Raw genomic sequence first — 17,350 nt, 5'->3', positions numbered from 1 at the left:
TGCTTGTCCAGCCTCTGCTTAAAGACGGCCAGTGAGGGGGAGCTCACCACCTCCCTAGGTAGCTGGTTCCACTGTCGGACAACTCTTACTGTAAAAAAATGTTTTCCTAATATCCAGCTGGTACCTTTCTGCCCGCAATTTAAACCCATTATTGTGAGCCCTGTCCTCTGCTGCCAACAGGAACAGCTCCTTGCCCTCCTCTAAGTGACAGCCCTTCACATACTTAAAGAGCGCAATCATGTCCCCCCTCAACCGCCTCTTCTCCAGACTAAACGTTCCCAACTCCCTCTGTGATTCTATGATTCTAGGAATATATTGCTGGAAACAAATGTGTGAGAAATGTTCCATTTTCTGAAATGGTATAATTGGCTTTTATTCAGAAATTCTTACCACCCAAAGGAGGGAGATCCATCTGTGGGATCTGGAAGGACAGGAGCGCCTTCTTCAGCCAAGCCAAGTGGCTGGGTGTGTTCCACTGCAGATGGGGGAGTGCTTTGCTGCCCCCGGGCTCTGCAAACTCAGTCACAGGCCAGGACAGGTCCCAGAGCTCATCCGAAGATGCAACGTCAGCCAGGAACTGTATCACACTGTTGTACAGCTCTATGATGGCACTGGGGTCTTGGGAGGGCAAGCCAGCCACACGCCTTTCCTTCTTGTCTTGGTAGAAGTGCTGGCTGAATTCTCTGTCAATGCCATCTTCAACATACTGGGTAAGCGTCTGGCAGCAGAACTGGAAGGAACTGGGGCACTGAGCAACCAGCCATTGCATTGCTTCGGCCAACTGGGAACAAACAGAAGCACCCATGGAACAAATTAATCCACTGATGAATACGACTCTCAAAAACATTCAGTCTCACGTTAAGATTCCAATCCTGTTAAAACAGCAACCCTTTCATCCTTGGTCTCAAACAGGGTTGTGCATATCGATAAACCCAAACCAAAACAAAACCCAAAATTAGCCGTTTCACCAATATTTGGGTTTTGGTTTTACTAAATACCAAAACCTGGGAATAAAGCCGAAGCCGGATAGCCAATCGCCGTATAGTATTCTGCTTTTTTGGGCTTCAGCTTTCCCCAGGCTTTTTCCTATGGGATTTTTTTTAATGAGCTCTGGGGGAGGCATTTTTGGAGGCAGAGTTCCCAAATTTTCAGGGTAGCTTCAAGGACGGGCCCCTTCTGGACCCCATAAAATCGAGGCCCCAACCCGATCTTCACCAAACTTCGGGGTTCATGCAAGGAGAGTCCCTTGAAGCTACCCTGAAAATTTGGGAACTCTAATACTGCCCCCAAGGAGCCCCGTGGAGCAGAGTGGTAAGCTGCAGTACTGCAGTCCAAGCTCTGCTCACGACCTGAGTTCGATCCCGACGGAAGTTGGTTTCAGGTAGCTGGCTCAAGGCTGACTCAGCCTTCCATCCTTCTGAGGTCGGTAAAATGAGTACCCAGCTTGCTGGGGGTAAAGGGAAAATGACTGGGGAAGGCAATGGCAAACCACCCCATAAAACAAAGTCTGCCTAGTAAACGTCAGGATGTGACGTCACCCCATGGGTCAGGAATGACCCGGTACTTGCACAGGGGACCTTTACCTTTAATACTGCCCCCACAGGAGCTTCGGGAAAAAATCCCCATATAGACTATAATGGACCCAATTTTTTTTCGGTAAACCCGGAAATAAAGCCAAAATACCCTTTACTAGTATGGGTACTTGGCTTATTCCAGGTTTACTGGGGGGGGGGGAAATCGGGCCCAATAAACCCGACCCGAAATTTACCTACTTTTTTTTTTTTTGCACAACCTTAGTCTCAAACTGAGGAACTTCCCAGCACAACAGTATTTCAAGCTAAAAATACATGTGTGTGTGTGTGTGGTGGTGTAGTGGTTAAGAGTGGTGGTTAAGAGTGGTGGCTTGGAGCGGTGGAGTCTGATCTGGAGAACCGGGTTTGATTCCCCATTCCTCCACATGAGCAGTGGAGGCTAATCTGGTGAACTGGATTTGTTTCCCCACTCCTACACACGAAGCCAGCTGGGTGACCTTGGGCTAGTCCCAGCTCTCTTAGAGCTCTCTCAGCCCCACCTACCTCACAGGGTGTCTGTTGTGGGGAGGGGAAGGGAAGGTGATTGTAAGCCAGTCTCCCTTAAGTGGTAGAGAAAGTCAGCATATAAAAGCCAACTCTTCTTATTCTGTGTGTGTGTGTAGGAAGGTTATCAACCTAGGGCTCCCATGATCTATTGACCTGAGGAGGATCAAAAGTTGTCCAGGATCATTTCTGATATTTGCCTCGAACAAAAAACACACTCTCTCATAACAGACATCAAGTAATTGACTACACTGGGGTCCCCAATGTGGTGTCCGTGGATGACACCTTTCCTGGTGCCTGCCGAATGCTTTTAGAAACTGGGGGAGGCTAGATAAAGGCTGTTGTCCATAGGCAGTTCTTATTAGAGCTATGTATAACCTCACTCCCTCACTTTTTGTGGTTAGCTCAGGCTCCTGCAGCAGCCCTTTTGTGGTTGGCTCCATCTCCTGCAAGATGCCATTTTGTGTCTGCCCCTACCACCCTGTGTCAGAATTACTAATGTGACTGTAGGCTGAAAAAGGATGGAAACCCCAAGACTAAATAATAAGCTCATATTCAGAAGAGATTACGCTTCATCCTCTGTGACCAACATCTACTGTAGGTACGGCCCCAATCCCCAAAAATCTCTGTAGACATATGAAAAGTCCAAGGCTTTTGGGCTGAAGAGGGTTACAATGGGAATTGTGATTATCAGGAAGTCCCCACAGAAGCCACTGTGGTAGTTCAAGGTAGGCCCTGGCTTAGGGCGCACAATTGAAGGCCCCTAAAAGTTGGAAGCAAAAAGCCAAATTTGCCCACAGGCTATTTGCTATAGGAATGGCACACCCACAGACTGCTTTGCCCCCTCACATTTCCCATGTTAGCCCTGCTTTTGCTTATAATCTGCAGGTCAGGCCTAGTTCTAGATGTTTCCATCATGCGTCGAGGGGACAACCTTAGCAGGACCTTCCATGAAACTGTGCCAAAGGTTCACTAATCGCCTCCCTGAAGAGGTTTTTTAATTATTATAAGCTATGTGAAGCTTGAGAGAGGGGGCATATAAACATTCTAAGTATAGGAACACTTTAATCTGCACTGCCTGATGACACACAAATAAAAAATAGATGAAGGGGGGGGAAAATCAAAAGGTCAATGTTAATCAACCCACCCACCCCCAAATTAGTGATTTGTGTTTTGTTCTTGGTTAATCCAGATGTTACATGAAATATACAGGGAACAACCCCCCCCCCCCCAATTCACTGTAACAATTCACTCTGGAGAAGGATTAATTAAAATTGTTCTTACCCTGCTGGTGCCTTGCAAGTCATTGACAGAATCCGGCATTCCGACGACGATGTAGTCTGAAATAAGGTTTGCGGAAATCAAGTCCGGCAACATCAACCCTTAAAAAAAAAAAAAAAAAAAGAGGGGGGGAGGAGAAACTTAATTTTGTTGCAATTAATACTACTGAGTTATTCCTGCTGACCGGCACAGAATGAAAAGTGGCAGCCAAGCCAGCCCACCAGACAATACTGACTTCTTTAAGACAGCAACCCTCTGCAAAAACAAACCTCTATTCCTGCGTTTTTCAACCTTTTTACCCTTGAGGAACCCTTGAAATAGTTTTCATGTCTCAGGGAACCCCTACATATGATTACATATGATTAGCCTATTCATCACTGTTTCTTATGGAACCCCTAGCAGTTTCTCGCAGAACCCCTAGCAGTTACTCGCAGAACACTAGGGTTTCAGGTAACCCTGGCTGAGAAACGCTGCTCTTTTCTGAGAAAATTCAGCCTCAGACTTGTCGCTGTTTGCTTAACCAGCCTTCCTCCCATGGCTTTCCCAAACTCTTATTTATAGAACATGATTTTACTTTGCTGCCACCCCTTCTGCCTCAGCTATGAATCTTAAAATGACAATTCTTCCAAAGTTTCAGAAAGCAGCCGTGCTGGTTTGCAGCAGAACAGAATGTCACTTTATCACTGATTGATGATACTCACATTCACACGGCATTGGAAATACAGGGTAAGACCTCTGTGTGAGCCAATTTAAAGAGTGAAAATTCCATGTTTTACAACAAGTGACAATGGGCCACACAATATTAAAGGTTATTACTTTACTGAATACCTTTATATGTATTTCTGGTTGTGTTTCTGAAATATGTGAATGTATATATGACCACTGAAGAAGGCCACATAGGCCAAAACGCATTTGGGTTGTTTATTGGCCATTTACATCGATTTTTTTATCATCAACTATGTTGGAAAATTAGCAACTATTTTTATATATTTTTTAATTGATCAGCCTGCATATTTAAGGCCTGATGTTTAATTTCATGGACACTGCATAATAAATAATATTAATATTTTGTTATAATTTTCAGCTCAAAATTTCGGTTCTTCTTCAGCTAGATTTGAGTCCAGTAACGCCTTACAGACCAACAAGATTTTCAGGGTTTGAGCTTTTGAGAGTCAAAAGCTCCCTTCGTCAGATACCCAAGGTGCTACTGGACTCGAATCTAACAGTTCTCCCACCGTACAGGCACAAAGGTACCTTCTTCTGCTTCTTTTTCAATGGCTTCATCTCTGTGGCTTGGAGCTAAAACCACCAGCGGCACCAACGGATGGAACGGCTTTGCCTGCAGGAGCCGTTTCAACTGAAGCAAGGCGGAAAGCCAATAGACGTCTTCCGTGGCAACATCCTCGCTCCTCACGTGAAGAGGCAGCAGGAGAATGAGCCCGCTGGTGCCGAGAAGCTCTTTCTGTGTCTCCACGTCATCCACCTCGGGGAGGCTGAGTATTCCGTGGGTCACCTGTGCAGAGAAGTCGAACGATTCACCTCCATATAGAACAACAGAGGTCAGGATAAGATTCCAACCCGGTGAGGCCAAAGGGCCATCAAGGCCAGCTGCCTGTTTTTAACAGTGACCTGCAAATGGGACCCCCACCACCCACACTCAAACAGCATTCAAAAGCATACTGTGCCTCCAAACTGGAAGGTCCTCAACACAGGACTTAGGACACAGCCAAGAGCAACTCCACCCCAAAAATTCTACAGGCTGCTATTGGTTCCAGCAAAAAACTAGTCCAAACTCATATGGATAAAAGCTGCCAGAAGTTATTTAACTCTATAGTTTTATTTGGAAAAATTTCTATGCTGCCTCTCCAGGAAATCTACTTGAGGGAGCCCACAAGTAAAATTTTTTAAAACAAACAAACATCTAAAGACAAAATGAGCTAAAATTAGTTAATGCTATTAAAACAGCATTAAAAACTAGCCAAAGTGTAAGTACAGCATGAAACATTTAATCGTTTTAAAAATAGTGTAATAGAGCTGGCTAGAGAAAACTGTAGAACAATTTGAAAGTTCAGCCATTAAGTTTAAAGCCTGGCTTAAAAGGAATGTTTACGCCTGGGCTCTAAAAGAGAGTACGGTGAGCACCGGGGCTAGCCTCCAGGGTAAGGACATTCCACAGGTGGGGTGCCACCACTGAAAAGAGCCTTGGCTACTTACCGTGAAGGCTTCTTCTGCTCAGAGGGACGAAGGGCATCTTCATTATGGGTGTTTCCTTTTCCTCTTATCTCGGGAGGCAGGAACCAAATATTTAAATTTTTCTGACCTCTGAGGGTAAACGCCCCCTTGTGATCAGTTAAAGACTTTCCGAGCCTTATATATTTAAGATAGACTGAAGAAACATGTTAGTTATAATTCTATACAAGAAATAAGTTCCTAATAAACATTAACGATGAACCTTTAGGATAACTATAAGTCATGAACCAACAAACAGCGTTTAACTTGAATTGAACGTCAACTGGAAGTTAGATGTAACCATGATTACCTGTAATTTTATTTTATTTGTTTTATTTATATTTTACTGACGTCTGGGCGGGCAAGATGCCCTTCGTCCCTCTGAGCAGAAGAAGCCTTCACGGTAAGTAGCCAAGGCTCTTTCTCGCTCAGAGGGAGAAGGGCATCTTCATTATGGGACATACAAGAGCTGTCCCCCGCCCTTGGGAGGGTTAGACGTCCTGAAGTATACTTTGCAGTACTCGTCTGCCTAAGGCGGCATCTGCTGACAAGTATAGATCTAATTTGTAGTGTCTCACAAATGTGGACACCGAGGACCAAGTTGCAGCCTTACATATCTCTTCCATAAAGCACGGCAGTCGAAGGCTGCTGAAGTAGCCGCACTTCTTCCCAAGTGGGCAGTAACGCCCGCAGGAGCAGGTAGGTTACTTATTCTATAAACCTGTGTTATGTATAAGGTGATGGTCCTACTAATGGATGCCTTGGACATATGCTTGCCCTTGTCAGGTGGTGAGATATGAACGAATAAGGAGTCAGAGTTCCTAATAATTTTAGTAAGATAAATGTAAACAGGTAGTGCCCTTGTTAGGTCTAGCTAGTGCCAGGCCTTCTCCTTAGGATTCTTGGGGTTAGTGCAGAAGATGAAAGCACTATGTCCTGCTCCCTGTGAAACTTGCAGCTACATTTTGTCCTATCTCAGTGATTGGTTCGAATGGTAGTTGTGTGAGTGCTGTCAAAGCTGTGTGCAGGCTCTAGTTGTGAACCTGTGTCTAACAGGAGGAGCTAAATAACTGACGCCCCTTAAAAAGGCTTTTATGTGATGGTGTTTGGTTAAGCGGTATCCAGATACCTTGGGTACTATGGTAGCTATAGATGCCAGTTGCCTTTGTAGAGTGCAGGTAGCTAGCCCTAAGCTCTGTCCCTCCTGATGGCTTCCTTGTTGTCAATATGGTAGTGACGGCCACCGGGCTATAACCTAGGGCTATAAGTCATCTCCTTTCAGTGCCCATGCGGTCAGTTTGTACCACCCTGGATTGGGATGGCATATTGGGTCTTGTAGAGGGAGATCTTGTCTGTCTGGAAGTCTCCAATGGTTCTGTATGGACATCTGAATTATAGATGGGAACCACGGTCGTCGCAGCCAATATGGAGCTATGAATCTGACTGATGCTTTTTGAAGTCGTACCTTTCTCAATACCCTTGGAGGGAGGGGGGGAACCCGTACAGTAGGTCGTGTGGCCCTGGTGACATTAAGAGGTCCATTTGTTCCACCCCCTGTTGACGGTACATGGAATAGTACCATGGCAGCTGGTGGATGATGCTGGATGCAAACAGATGAATCTGTGGCGTGCCGAATCTCTGAGTAATAAGTTGAAAGACCTCTGGATGTAGAGACCATTCTGCCTCGCTGATGTCCTGTCTGCTGAGCCAGTCTGCTTGTATGTTGACTGTGCCCTGAATATGTTCTGCTGATTTTGATGAGAGGTTGGACTCGGCCCAAGGAAAAATGTAGTCGCTTCTGAGGATCATCCTGATTTCTAGGGCACTGATGTGAAGATTCTGTTCTTGATGGTCCATGTTGCTTGAGCCATTGTCCCTTGAGCGTGGCTTCCCAACCTGATAGACACGCGTCCGTGAAGATTTGAATTGGTGTTGGACGGAGATACCAACTTCCTTTCGTCAAATTCTGAGACTGAAACCATCATACTAGTCTTGATCTGACTTCCTCGGTCAGGATGAGATTTCTGTCACTTCTTCCTTGGTATGTCTCTTTGGTATGGCCTTAAGAACCATTGAAGAGGTCTTGCTCGTAAGCGTGCCCCTTGAACTGTGGGAATGCATGCAGACATGTGACCCTTCAGTTTGGTCAGGGACATTAGAGAAGGCGACCGGGAATTAATCGCTTTCTTTGCTAGAGATGAAATGTTGTGGATTTTTGTCCACTGGAAGGTATAAGGAGTTTGTCAGTGTGTCTATGTCCATCCCCCATCTCTCTCAATCGTTGGGATGGAACTAAGTGGGTCTTTCTGAAGTTGATTATGACCCGTGTTCTGTTAACCTCTTCAGAACTCTCTCTGAATGATCTATGCTCTGCTAGTTTGAGCTTGCGCAAATCAGAATGTCGTCTGAGAAGGGTGATTCTCACGCCCTCCTTGCGCAGAGATGTGACTGGTGTGTCCAGAACTTTGGTGAATACTCGAGGAGGGGCGATGATAACCCGAATCGTAAGGCCCTGAATTGGAAGAGGTGTCCCTTGTACGGAACCGAAGGAAACAACAATGTGCCGGGTGTATTAGAATGTAAGAAAATGCTTTTCCCTGAGGACCTGTGTGACTGACTTTAGTGTCTCCATCCTGAAGCGCTTTAATGGGATAATCTGTTCAGAAACTTGAGGTCTAGGATGGCTTTCCATCCGCCGCCTTTGTTGGGAACAGTAAAGAATACTGAATAGACTCCCAATGTATGCTCTAATGGTGAGACTGGCTCCATCGCCTTGATGTCTAAGAGGCCTCTGAAGTTCTATGGATTTTTTTTTTTTTGGGGGGGGGGGAATGTTGGAGATATTACTAGTCGATGTGAAGGAGTGTAAGAAAAACTCTATCTGATAGCCTTGTGAGATAATGTTTGTGACCCAGAGGCCTGGTTGGGAGGTGACCACTGACGGTGTAATAGGCTGAGCCTGCCTTCCACTGACTGGTGGCTGGCGTCACTGTTTGGTTGGGCGGTCGGGTTTATCCCCTTTATTGCCCTGGAAGGTGGAGGATTTTGGAGATTTATTGAATCGTCCTCCTTTACTAAAGGAGCTGCGATTCTGGTTCCGGTGGTTTCTAGGTTGATCAGGTCTGTATCTTTGAAGTATATGGTATGCACGAAAGGACATAGGGGGAGTGATCCCTTGGATTCCTTGCGTAGAAACTTGTCTTTGGTCTCCACTGATATGGGGACCAAATTGTCTCCAAGCAAGGTCTTTCCCTGATACAGGAAGCCCATAATAACCAATTTTGATCTATATACTCCGCTTGCCAGGGGCGTACCCAGAGAGCCTTTCTGGCAGCTGAGGCTGTGGCTAGTGTTCTAGCTGCATATGACATGTTATCTAAGGAGGAATCAGCTAGAAAGAATACCACTCTCGAAAACATGGATGACATGGTATCTAAGGTAGAATCAGCTGGAAGGATACCACTCTCAAAAAAAAAAAACATGGATGCCCTTCTGGCATCTGATGCTGCGGCTAGTGTCCTAGCTGCATATGGCATGGTATCGAAGTTCGAATCAGTTAGAAAGAATACCACTCTAAAAAAAAAAAAAAAAAAAAAACATGGGTACTCCTGTAAAGGCGTTTCTTTCTTCCTGTGGAAAAAGTTGATATAACTTCCTAGTCCAAATTATTGCCGCTCTGTATACTAGGGCAGATGTGATAGAAGCGCTTGATAGTGAGTGCCAAGGCCTCTGAGCATTTATGCCTGCTAACTCTGCCTTCCTATCTGTAGGGTCCTTAATCATGGCAAGGCCATGTAACAAGGTTGAAGGAGTGAAGGCAGTGACAGGTGATTCTACTGAAGGCACTTTTAGAATTTTAGAAGCACCGATAAACCAAATATAAAGGCTTCCTAGAGGCTGTGGAGCATTGTATGGGTGCCATTGGTTTCTCCCGCTCTGCTTTCAACAGAGTTAGAAATAATCAAGCGCTGGCACAAACCTATCTGGAGTCTTTTCTCCCACTCTGAGTCCTCTGAGAGATCAAGAGTAGCTAGGTTTTTATGCCAATGCAGAAGGAAATCTTCTGCGTTAAATACTATAGACAGTCTGGGTACCAATTGGCAATTTTGGGACCGTGAATTAGCTTTCAGCGCTGCTTAGGCTGGCCAGCACGTACTCTCTTGGTACTACTTGGACTGGTGATTGGCCCGTCCTTGAATAATAATAGGCGAGCCGCCTGAGGACGGAGCATTGCGAGGCAAAAAGGCGAGCCGCCAGCCTCCTTCATTTTCCCCGTTTGTGCAGTGTGGGAGAAGTGGCTATAGCCGCTGTGTTCTCCTGGCTGCTTCCCGCTGCTTCCCGTCCTTGAATAACAATAGGCGAGCCGCCTAAGGACGGAGCATGGCGGGCGAGGCAAAAAGGCGAGCCGCCAACCTCCTTCATTTCCCCCGTTCATGCTGTGTGGGAGGAGCGGCTACCGCCGCTGTTTTCTCCCGGCCGCTTTCTGTTGCGATCTGGCAGTCGCGTCTTTCAGGCGCGGCAGAGCAGCGTGCGTTTTGCAGCAGGCATTTGGCGCGCTTGTTAGCGGTCGAGCCAAGCCGTTTGTACTTGCCTGCGCCGTTCTTGCCGCTTTTGCCTTTCCCTTTTGAGTTTTGGTCCTCAGGTCACCAGAGTGACTGTCCGAGGGTTCATCTAATTGTAGTGGTAAGGCCACTAGCAGGCTAGGGTCTAAATTGGCAGGTGCTATATAGCTGTCCTGATGCCAATCCGCCATTTTTTTTTTTTTTTTTTTTTTTTTTTTTGGCGGGAAAAGACCCTTCTGAGGAGAATAGGCAGAAAATTAAGACAGTAAATAGAATTGAGTAGTAGATTAGTTAGGTTAAGTTTAGGTTTGTTAAAATAAGAATATTTTTAGGTCTAATAAGTAAGGTTAAGGTTTCTCTATTATTTCTGTAGCAGAGAGCTGCTAGAAGGCTGCTCTCCCGTTCAAGGCAGGAAATAGAACTGATCACAAGGGGGCGTTTACCCTCAGAGGTCAGAAAAATTTAAATATTTGGTTCCTGCCTCCCGAGATAAGAGGAAAAGGAAACACCCATAATGAAGATGCCCTTCTCCCTCTGAGCGAGAAAAGCCCTGTCTCTGCTTGCTACCTGCCTCACCTCTTAAGGCAGAAGCACAGAGAGTAGGGCTTCTGAGGAAGGTCTTAACGGGAGGGCTGGACAGTAAAAGAGGACACAGTCCTTCGAGCCCCCCCCCCCCACAAAGTCTCAAGTCATGTAGGGCCTTACAGATAAAAACCAGCACTTTAATTGTGTAGAGAAAGAATCATAGAATCATGGAGTTGGAAGGGACCACAGGGTCATCTAGTCCAACCCCCTGCTCAATACAGGAAATTCACAACTACCTCCCCCCCACACACCCAGTGACCCCTACTCCATGCCCAGAAGACGGCCAAGATGCCCTCCCTCTCATGATCTGCCATAGAATCAGCATTGCTGACAGATGGTCATCTAGCCTCTGCTTAAAAACCTCCAGGGAAGGAGAGCTCACCACCTCCCGAGAAAGCTTGTTCCACTGAGGAACCACTTTAACTGTTAGAAAATTCTTCCTAACGTCTAGACAGAAACTCTTCCGATTTAATTTCAACACTTTTTAAAAAAAATTTAATTTCAAAGAAATGGGCAGCCAATGCAGATTTTCGCATTCCACCCGACAGTGGCCTGGCTGCCACGTTTTGAACCCGCTGACGCTTTCCAGACTGGCTTCAAAGGCTGCCCCACGCCCAGCGCACTGCAGCACACCTGACTTTGTAATAGCCAAAGTAACCGATTTCGCAACACCAAGGTAAAGCAATAAAAACAAAAGTTGACCAACCTTTACACACACACTAACACAAACAGCCTGATCTCCCTGCGCACAAAGAGAGGTATGGAGCGCAAGCGTCCGGAGTCCGTCGTCCGCCACTGATGCAGTAGCCTGGGCATTTTTATCGGTCGTGAATTTAGCTTTCAACCAACCTGCTAGAATTCTGTGAATGCACAAACACAAAAACACCTTCCAGCATAACATCGCAAATTTAACAGGTAAGCCGCAGCCTCAGTTCAATGTGTCAAACATTTTTAATCTAAGGGATTATCCCTGAAGAATAAAACAAAACAGGAGTCTGATGTTTTGGCTTGAAGGCAGACAAAATTGATTCCAGCACAGGCTTTTCTGGATCAGAGCGCACTCCTTCAGAAACGTCTGTCCCAGCGAGCAGTGACTTGAGAAAGCTTCAGCTGGAATAAATTTTATTTGTCTTTATTTGTCTGCTGGGTTCCTACTTTATTTTACTATCAGAGACTAACATGACTACCTGCCTGGAACCATTTTTTAAATTTTTTTATTTTATTTATGCCCTGCCCTTTCCCAGCCAAGCCAGGCTCAGGGCAGCTTCCAAAAATAATACATTACAATATAAAATATATAACACATACGTTAAAAAAAACATACAATTTAAAATCATAAATCCAAATTTCACTTGATGGATGGCATTCTAATTACATACCTACGATATATAATAAGGTCTCTTGGTGGTGAGTTGATTCATAATGGTGGTAGGCAGGTGACCGACAATTACCCAGGGATTCATAGGTCCTCCAAGGAGAAGACAAGAGGAAAAAGAACCAGGGGGAAAAGAAGAAAAGGAACAAAAAGAGAAGGGAAAAATAGGAAAAGGGAAAAAAGAGACAGAAAAAAGGAAGGAGTAGGGAAGAAAAAAGAGGGAGGGAAAGGGAGAATAAAGGGAGGCCAGCTGATCTACTTAACCGTTGCTATCTCAACTATATATATGCCTGGCGACACATCTCTGTCTTACAGACCTTGCAGAACTAAACTAAATCCCACCTAAATCCCGCATTATCATCCTTTCTGATATCCTGTCCAAGACAATGCTACATGATAAAGCTATGGGAGGATACATTGGGGTAGGCCCTAGCCGTGTTTATTATGTTGGAGAGGGAGGACTGAAACTAAAATGAGATTCGATCAAACGACATCGCTCAGCACAGAGTGTGCTCCGATAACAGCGGCTTGAAACATCTAATGTCTTTCCCAATGAAAGACATCTGCCCGCAAAGATAGCTATAAAGATTATTCGTCCTAGGGCCAAGTCCTCTTGCTGTGGGTTTGCATATGGGTCATGTTGCTACACAAGCGATCTACTATGTGCTGCACCCAGGAAGAGTAATTCTCCATAGAATTCACTTGGCTTTTAGACAGTTTCATACTCCCTTTCTGAGGTTTGCCTTCCTGTCTGCTTTCATCCTTCTTTTCCAGCCCTCTTCTCTCCTCAGTTTATTCAGCTTGTTGCTTTCTTGCGGCATGGGCAGCTCTGTCAGAGCAAAACCCTTCTGTGACCGCAGTTCTTATAAATATTAGTTAACTGGCTCTTAGCACAATATTTAGAAATAGAAGTAAACATTATACCTCTCTATTCAAGAAGCAGATGAAACAGAGCCCAGCAACTCGGGGGGCAAGGGAAAAGGAACAGTGTAGGCAGCGGGTTCAGAGGCAAGGAATTATAGGCAGCTTCAGCAGAGGAGGGAGAGGTAGTAAGCTGAACCCCAAGGAGAGTCTTGCAAGGCTCTAGCAGTGTAAAGCTACCAACAAAATTAAGGCATTTGAATATGATTCATACCTGCTGGGATCTTCCACCGGGAGTTCCTCACAGGCCGGCAGCACCAAAAGTACCTTCCAAAAGACTTTTTCTTGCTGCTCTGGAATATTTTCAGCCACCAAGGATGGCAGATCCAGCGGAGTCCAAACGGCATCACTTGGATTCAATCAAAATACAGTTAAGTGACATTGTTAAAATTAACCCCTCCTAAGTTAAGAAAAGTCACTGATGTAAATCCAAGTTTCCCATTTTGAAATCCCCGTAAACTTCTGCACAAGCACGCACACTGATATTTCTAGTGCAACTGAAGCATGCTGGTTTGCAGTTCAGAGACTTTAAAACAACCCTGGAAGCATATCCTCCTCCCTTCCTGTGCTGAATGGGAAAAGAAGAGTTGGTTTTTATGCCCCACTTTTCACTACCTGAAGGGCTCTGAAAGTGGCTAACAATCGCCTTCCCTTCCTCTCCCCACAACAGACACCTTGCGAGGTAGGTGGGGCTGAGAGAGTTCGGAGAGAGCTGTGACTAGCCCAAGATCACCCAGCTGGCTTTGTGGGGAGAAGTGGGGAATCAAACCTGGTTCTCCAGATTAAGAGTCTATTGCTCTTAACCACTACACCACGCTGGCTCTCTTGGGGCTGCTGGGGGTGGGGGAGGAGAGAAGGAACTGGTCTGTTTTTCTCCCAAACATACAAACATCCCTACTTTCAAAGCACTGTGTTAGGGCTCTGCAGCTTAAAGGATCTCAGGGCAGGGGTGGAAGAGTCCAATTAATTAGGACTCTATTTTCCCTCTGATTCAAATTAAGTCTGCCTACTGGGACTCTTTACATAAAAGCAGTCAGAGCCTTAAGGAGGTTATAGTATCCTGGCTGGGGGGAACCCAATTTTCTTTTCCTTTCCAAGACTGTATAGGTTTCAATCAGGCCACTCTCTCCCTTATCTTCTTCTATTTAGCCAATGCTCAACATTCCATGCCTCTCTTTAAAAAAAAAAAAAGCACAACTGACGCTTTAAAAAAAAATTAAATTAGATTTACAAGGAATGTTTTTCAGCATACCTCAAAAGTCTCCTGCACATGTAGACACACACACACATACCATTTATCCATAGGTGGTCCCTTTTCCTTGCCCCACTAACTGGCAGAGTTCTACCAAGTTTGTTTACTGCAAGGAATGCTGGGAAGCTGCCATACCCTAATAACTGCTGATAAAAATACTGCACTTTCATTTGGTGGATCGTCTTCTGTCGCAGCCGCGCTAGCCTAAAAGTAAACAGAGCAAACAAAGGGCATTTAGGAAACAGCAAGCATTGAGCACACAACACATTGTTAAAATGTGGAACTCCCTGCCCCAGGATGTGGTGATGGCTGCCAACCTGGAAGGCTTTAAGAGGTGAGTGGACATGTTTATGGAGGAGAGGGCTATTCATGGCTGCTAGTCAAAATGGATACTAGTCATGATGCAGACCTATTCTCTCCAGGATCAGAGGAGCATGCCTGTTATATTAAGTGCTATGAAACACAGGCAGGATAATGCTGCTGCAGTTGTCTTGTTTGTGGGCTTCCTAGAGGCACCGGCTTGAACACTGTGTGAACAGACTGCTGGACTTGATGGACCTTGGTCTGATCCAGCATGGCTTTTCTTATGTTCTTATGAGCACCCCACCACGTGCAGTTACCAACTGGTATCCTCTTATTCGTCAAACTTGCAAGGAAGGAAAGATGAGTCCCTAAGCCAAACACAAAGCCGTGGGCTACTTTGGCCTTTTAACCCGATTTCATACTTGCAGGGAAAGCTGTGTACACATGCATATGTACCGACCCCAATGCTAGTAAGCTAGGAAACCGTACACATGGGCTCTCCAAAGGACAACACCTGCTTTTGAAAAGGACTGTAACAGCGAGCCCCGTTACGTATTACAGAAACACGCTTTTGGGAGCAGAATCTTGCCCTCTGGACCCCTGTAACATGCATATGCATAGGAGGAGGAGGGGCAATCTCTCTCCCATGGCAAAGGGGACATGACAGGTTCATGGTGCCTTCAGATGTACATATCTTCAGATTCCCGCCGAGGCTCTACAGCATGAAGCAGGAACTTACCTACAACAGGAGGTGCCAAGCCTTCCCGCGTGCCCCAGGTCTACCATCCCTTTCGCCAGGTTCTCTCTGGAGATAGGGCACTCTGCGCTGGGCAACAGAGCCTTCAGTTGGTTTTTGGGGTCCACACAGCACGGAGCGGCCGGGAACGCTCTCATCTGACGCTTCAGCCTCTTTCGGGCTGCAACGGCTTCCCTCCATCTTTATAAGAAAGGGGTGGGGGAGAAGACAAACATTTCAAGTTATTGCTCAGTTTCATTATTTTCCAAAGTTCTATTACTAAACCATTTCTTTACAACTGCAGCAACAGCTTTGGCATTCTCAGAACATTATTATTTCCATTTAGGGGGTCGGAGCCTACAAAGTGCCGGTAGAAAGCACTGGCGGAAATGAACCTTTCCCCACTGTCCCCTTCCTTCACAAAGCTGGCTCTGGGGGTGGAGTGGGGTCTCAAGGACAAAAGGCCATGGAAGACTGAGGCGAGGAGAAGGAGCTTGCCCTTTCTCCCCCTGTTGTGACCAGATGACTAGGATCTACCTTGCTTTCTCGTTCCAGTGAAAGATGAAGATGGTGGTGATTTCACTTCTTGACTAAAGCTCTGGGCTTCTTTAGCAATTTGCTCAAAAGAAGAAGAGTTGGTTTTTATACCCTGCTTTTTCTTTAAGGAGTCTCAAAGAGGCTTACAATCGCCTTCCCTTATCCTCCCCACAACAGACAGCTTGTGAGGTAGGTGGGGCTGAGAGAGTTCTGAGAGGACTGCGACAGGCACAAGGTCACCCAGCAGGCTTCATGTGGAGGAGTATGAAATCAAACCAAATCCCCCAGATTAGAGTCCGCCACTCATGTGGAAGAGTGGGGAACCAATCCCGGTTCTCCAGATCAGAGTCCCCCGCTCTTAACCACTACACCACGCTGGCTCTCAAAATGAGAGGGCTCCTGGTAAGTTACTCTGAGCTGCTCCGAGGAAGAGAAGGCTATTAATGGGCCGCGCATGCAACACACACTTTTGCAAGGGCAAATCTCAGGCCGTTCTGCTGGAATGGCTTCATTCAACATACCGCTGTAAGTATTTGCAGAAGCACTGGAGTTCCTGCAGGGTTTCCTTGGCACAGTGGAAAATCTCATCTTCCAGAAACACACCCACTATTTCAGAACACACTTCCTTTGAGCAACGAGCAACCCGCTCTCTTTGGTCTTTCTCCACAGCACACCTGGGACAGAATTTAAAAAAAAAATCCTTAGAAAACGGACACAGCTAACTGAAGAGTATTCGAGACAGAGTGAACACTAAAAATATTTACGAAGAAAAATGAGAACGGAACATTTCGAGATTTCTATGACATAGTTAAGTGTTCCTGGTCTTCTTTGCGAGTCCAAGAACTACTTTCTACTTCTTCAAAAGGGGAAAGATGCAAAGTCTGTAAAGGCTAAACATTTCTAGGAACATGAAATCTTTAACCTGATCAACACTACAAGCCCTGATTAAACAGGAACCCTGGCTGTCTTCACAAAGAAAAGCACCAGGGTTTTTTCCCCAACAACGAAAATACTGGTGAGATACCAAAAAAATGGCTAGCAAGAGAGACATCATTATATGACCAGCCAGATTTTCTACAATGGTTCAGTGCCCAGATTGGATATTTTCTCATGTGCATTAGTTATTATGGGTGGTTGGCTAAAAGATCTAATTCAGTTTGCATGGCTTTATTTGAAGAGAAAATGCTGTGTTGTTGGACACTAATCCAGACTATTAATTAAGGGGTGTGGAACTATTAATTAAGGGGTGTGGAAATTTCTCTTGAGTAACGTCTATAAAGACATGAATGAGTTTGCACAATTTACTTCCTTGACCACCCATACCTTCCTGGTTCAGAAGTCTGGCTTCAGAGAACAGTAACTACGGAATGGGTATGATGCCCACCTTCTTTCAAGGAGATCCTGGTGTGGGGATCCAAAGAGCAACTGGATTGGTTTTGTAGTATTGTGATTGGAATGGAAATTATTTATAGCACAATATTTTAATTAAGCTTG

At 45.5% G+C, this 17,350-nt stretch overlaps 1 protein-coding gene across 1 annotated transcript in view; it reads right to left on the bottom strand.

Moving 5' to 3' along the window:
* MCM3AP (minichromosome maintenance complex component 3 associated protein) overlaps nt 1–17,350 on the bottom strand; it is a 47,007-nt gene that overhangs the window by 10,268 nt on the left and 19,389 nt on the right. The window contains exons 16-23 of the mRNA XM_056856861.1: nt 16,378–16,530; nt 15,323–15,520; nt 14,416–14,484; nt 13,243–13,377; nt 11,439–11,592; nt 4,611–4,869; nt 3,360–3,457; nt 391–781 (exon numbers count right to left, since the gene is read on the bottom strand). Of these exons, the coding sequence (XP_056712839.1) occupies nt 391–781; nt 3,360–3,457; nt 4,611–4,869; nt 11,439–11,592; nt 13,243–13,377; nt 14,416–14,484; nt 15,323–15,520; nt 16,378–16,530 (1,457 nt within the window). The remainder of the gene's footprint in view (nt 1–390; nt 782–3,359; nt 3,458–4,610; nt 4,870–11,438; nt 11,593–13,242; nt 13,378–14,415; nt 14,485–15,322; nt 15,521–16,377; nt 16,531–17,350) is intronic.

The sequence above is a fragment of the Euleptes europaea genome, chromosome 10 (assembly GCF_029931775.1).
Source record: "Euleptes europaea isolate rEulEur1 chromosome 10, rEulEur1.hap1, whole genome shotgun sequence".
NCBI lineage: Eukaryota > Metazoa > Chordata > Lepidosauria > Squamata > Sphaerodactylidae > Euleptes > Euleptes europaea.
The sequence above is the reverse complement of the archived record's forward strand: the minus strand, read 5'-3'. Positions and strand labels throughout refer to the sequence as shown.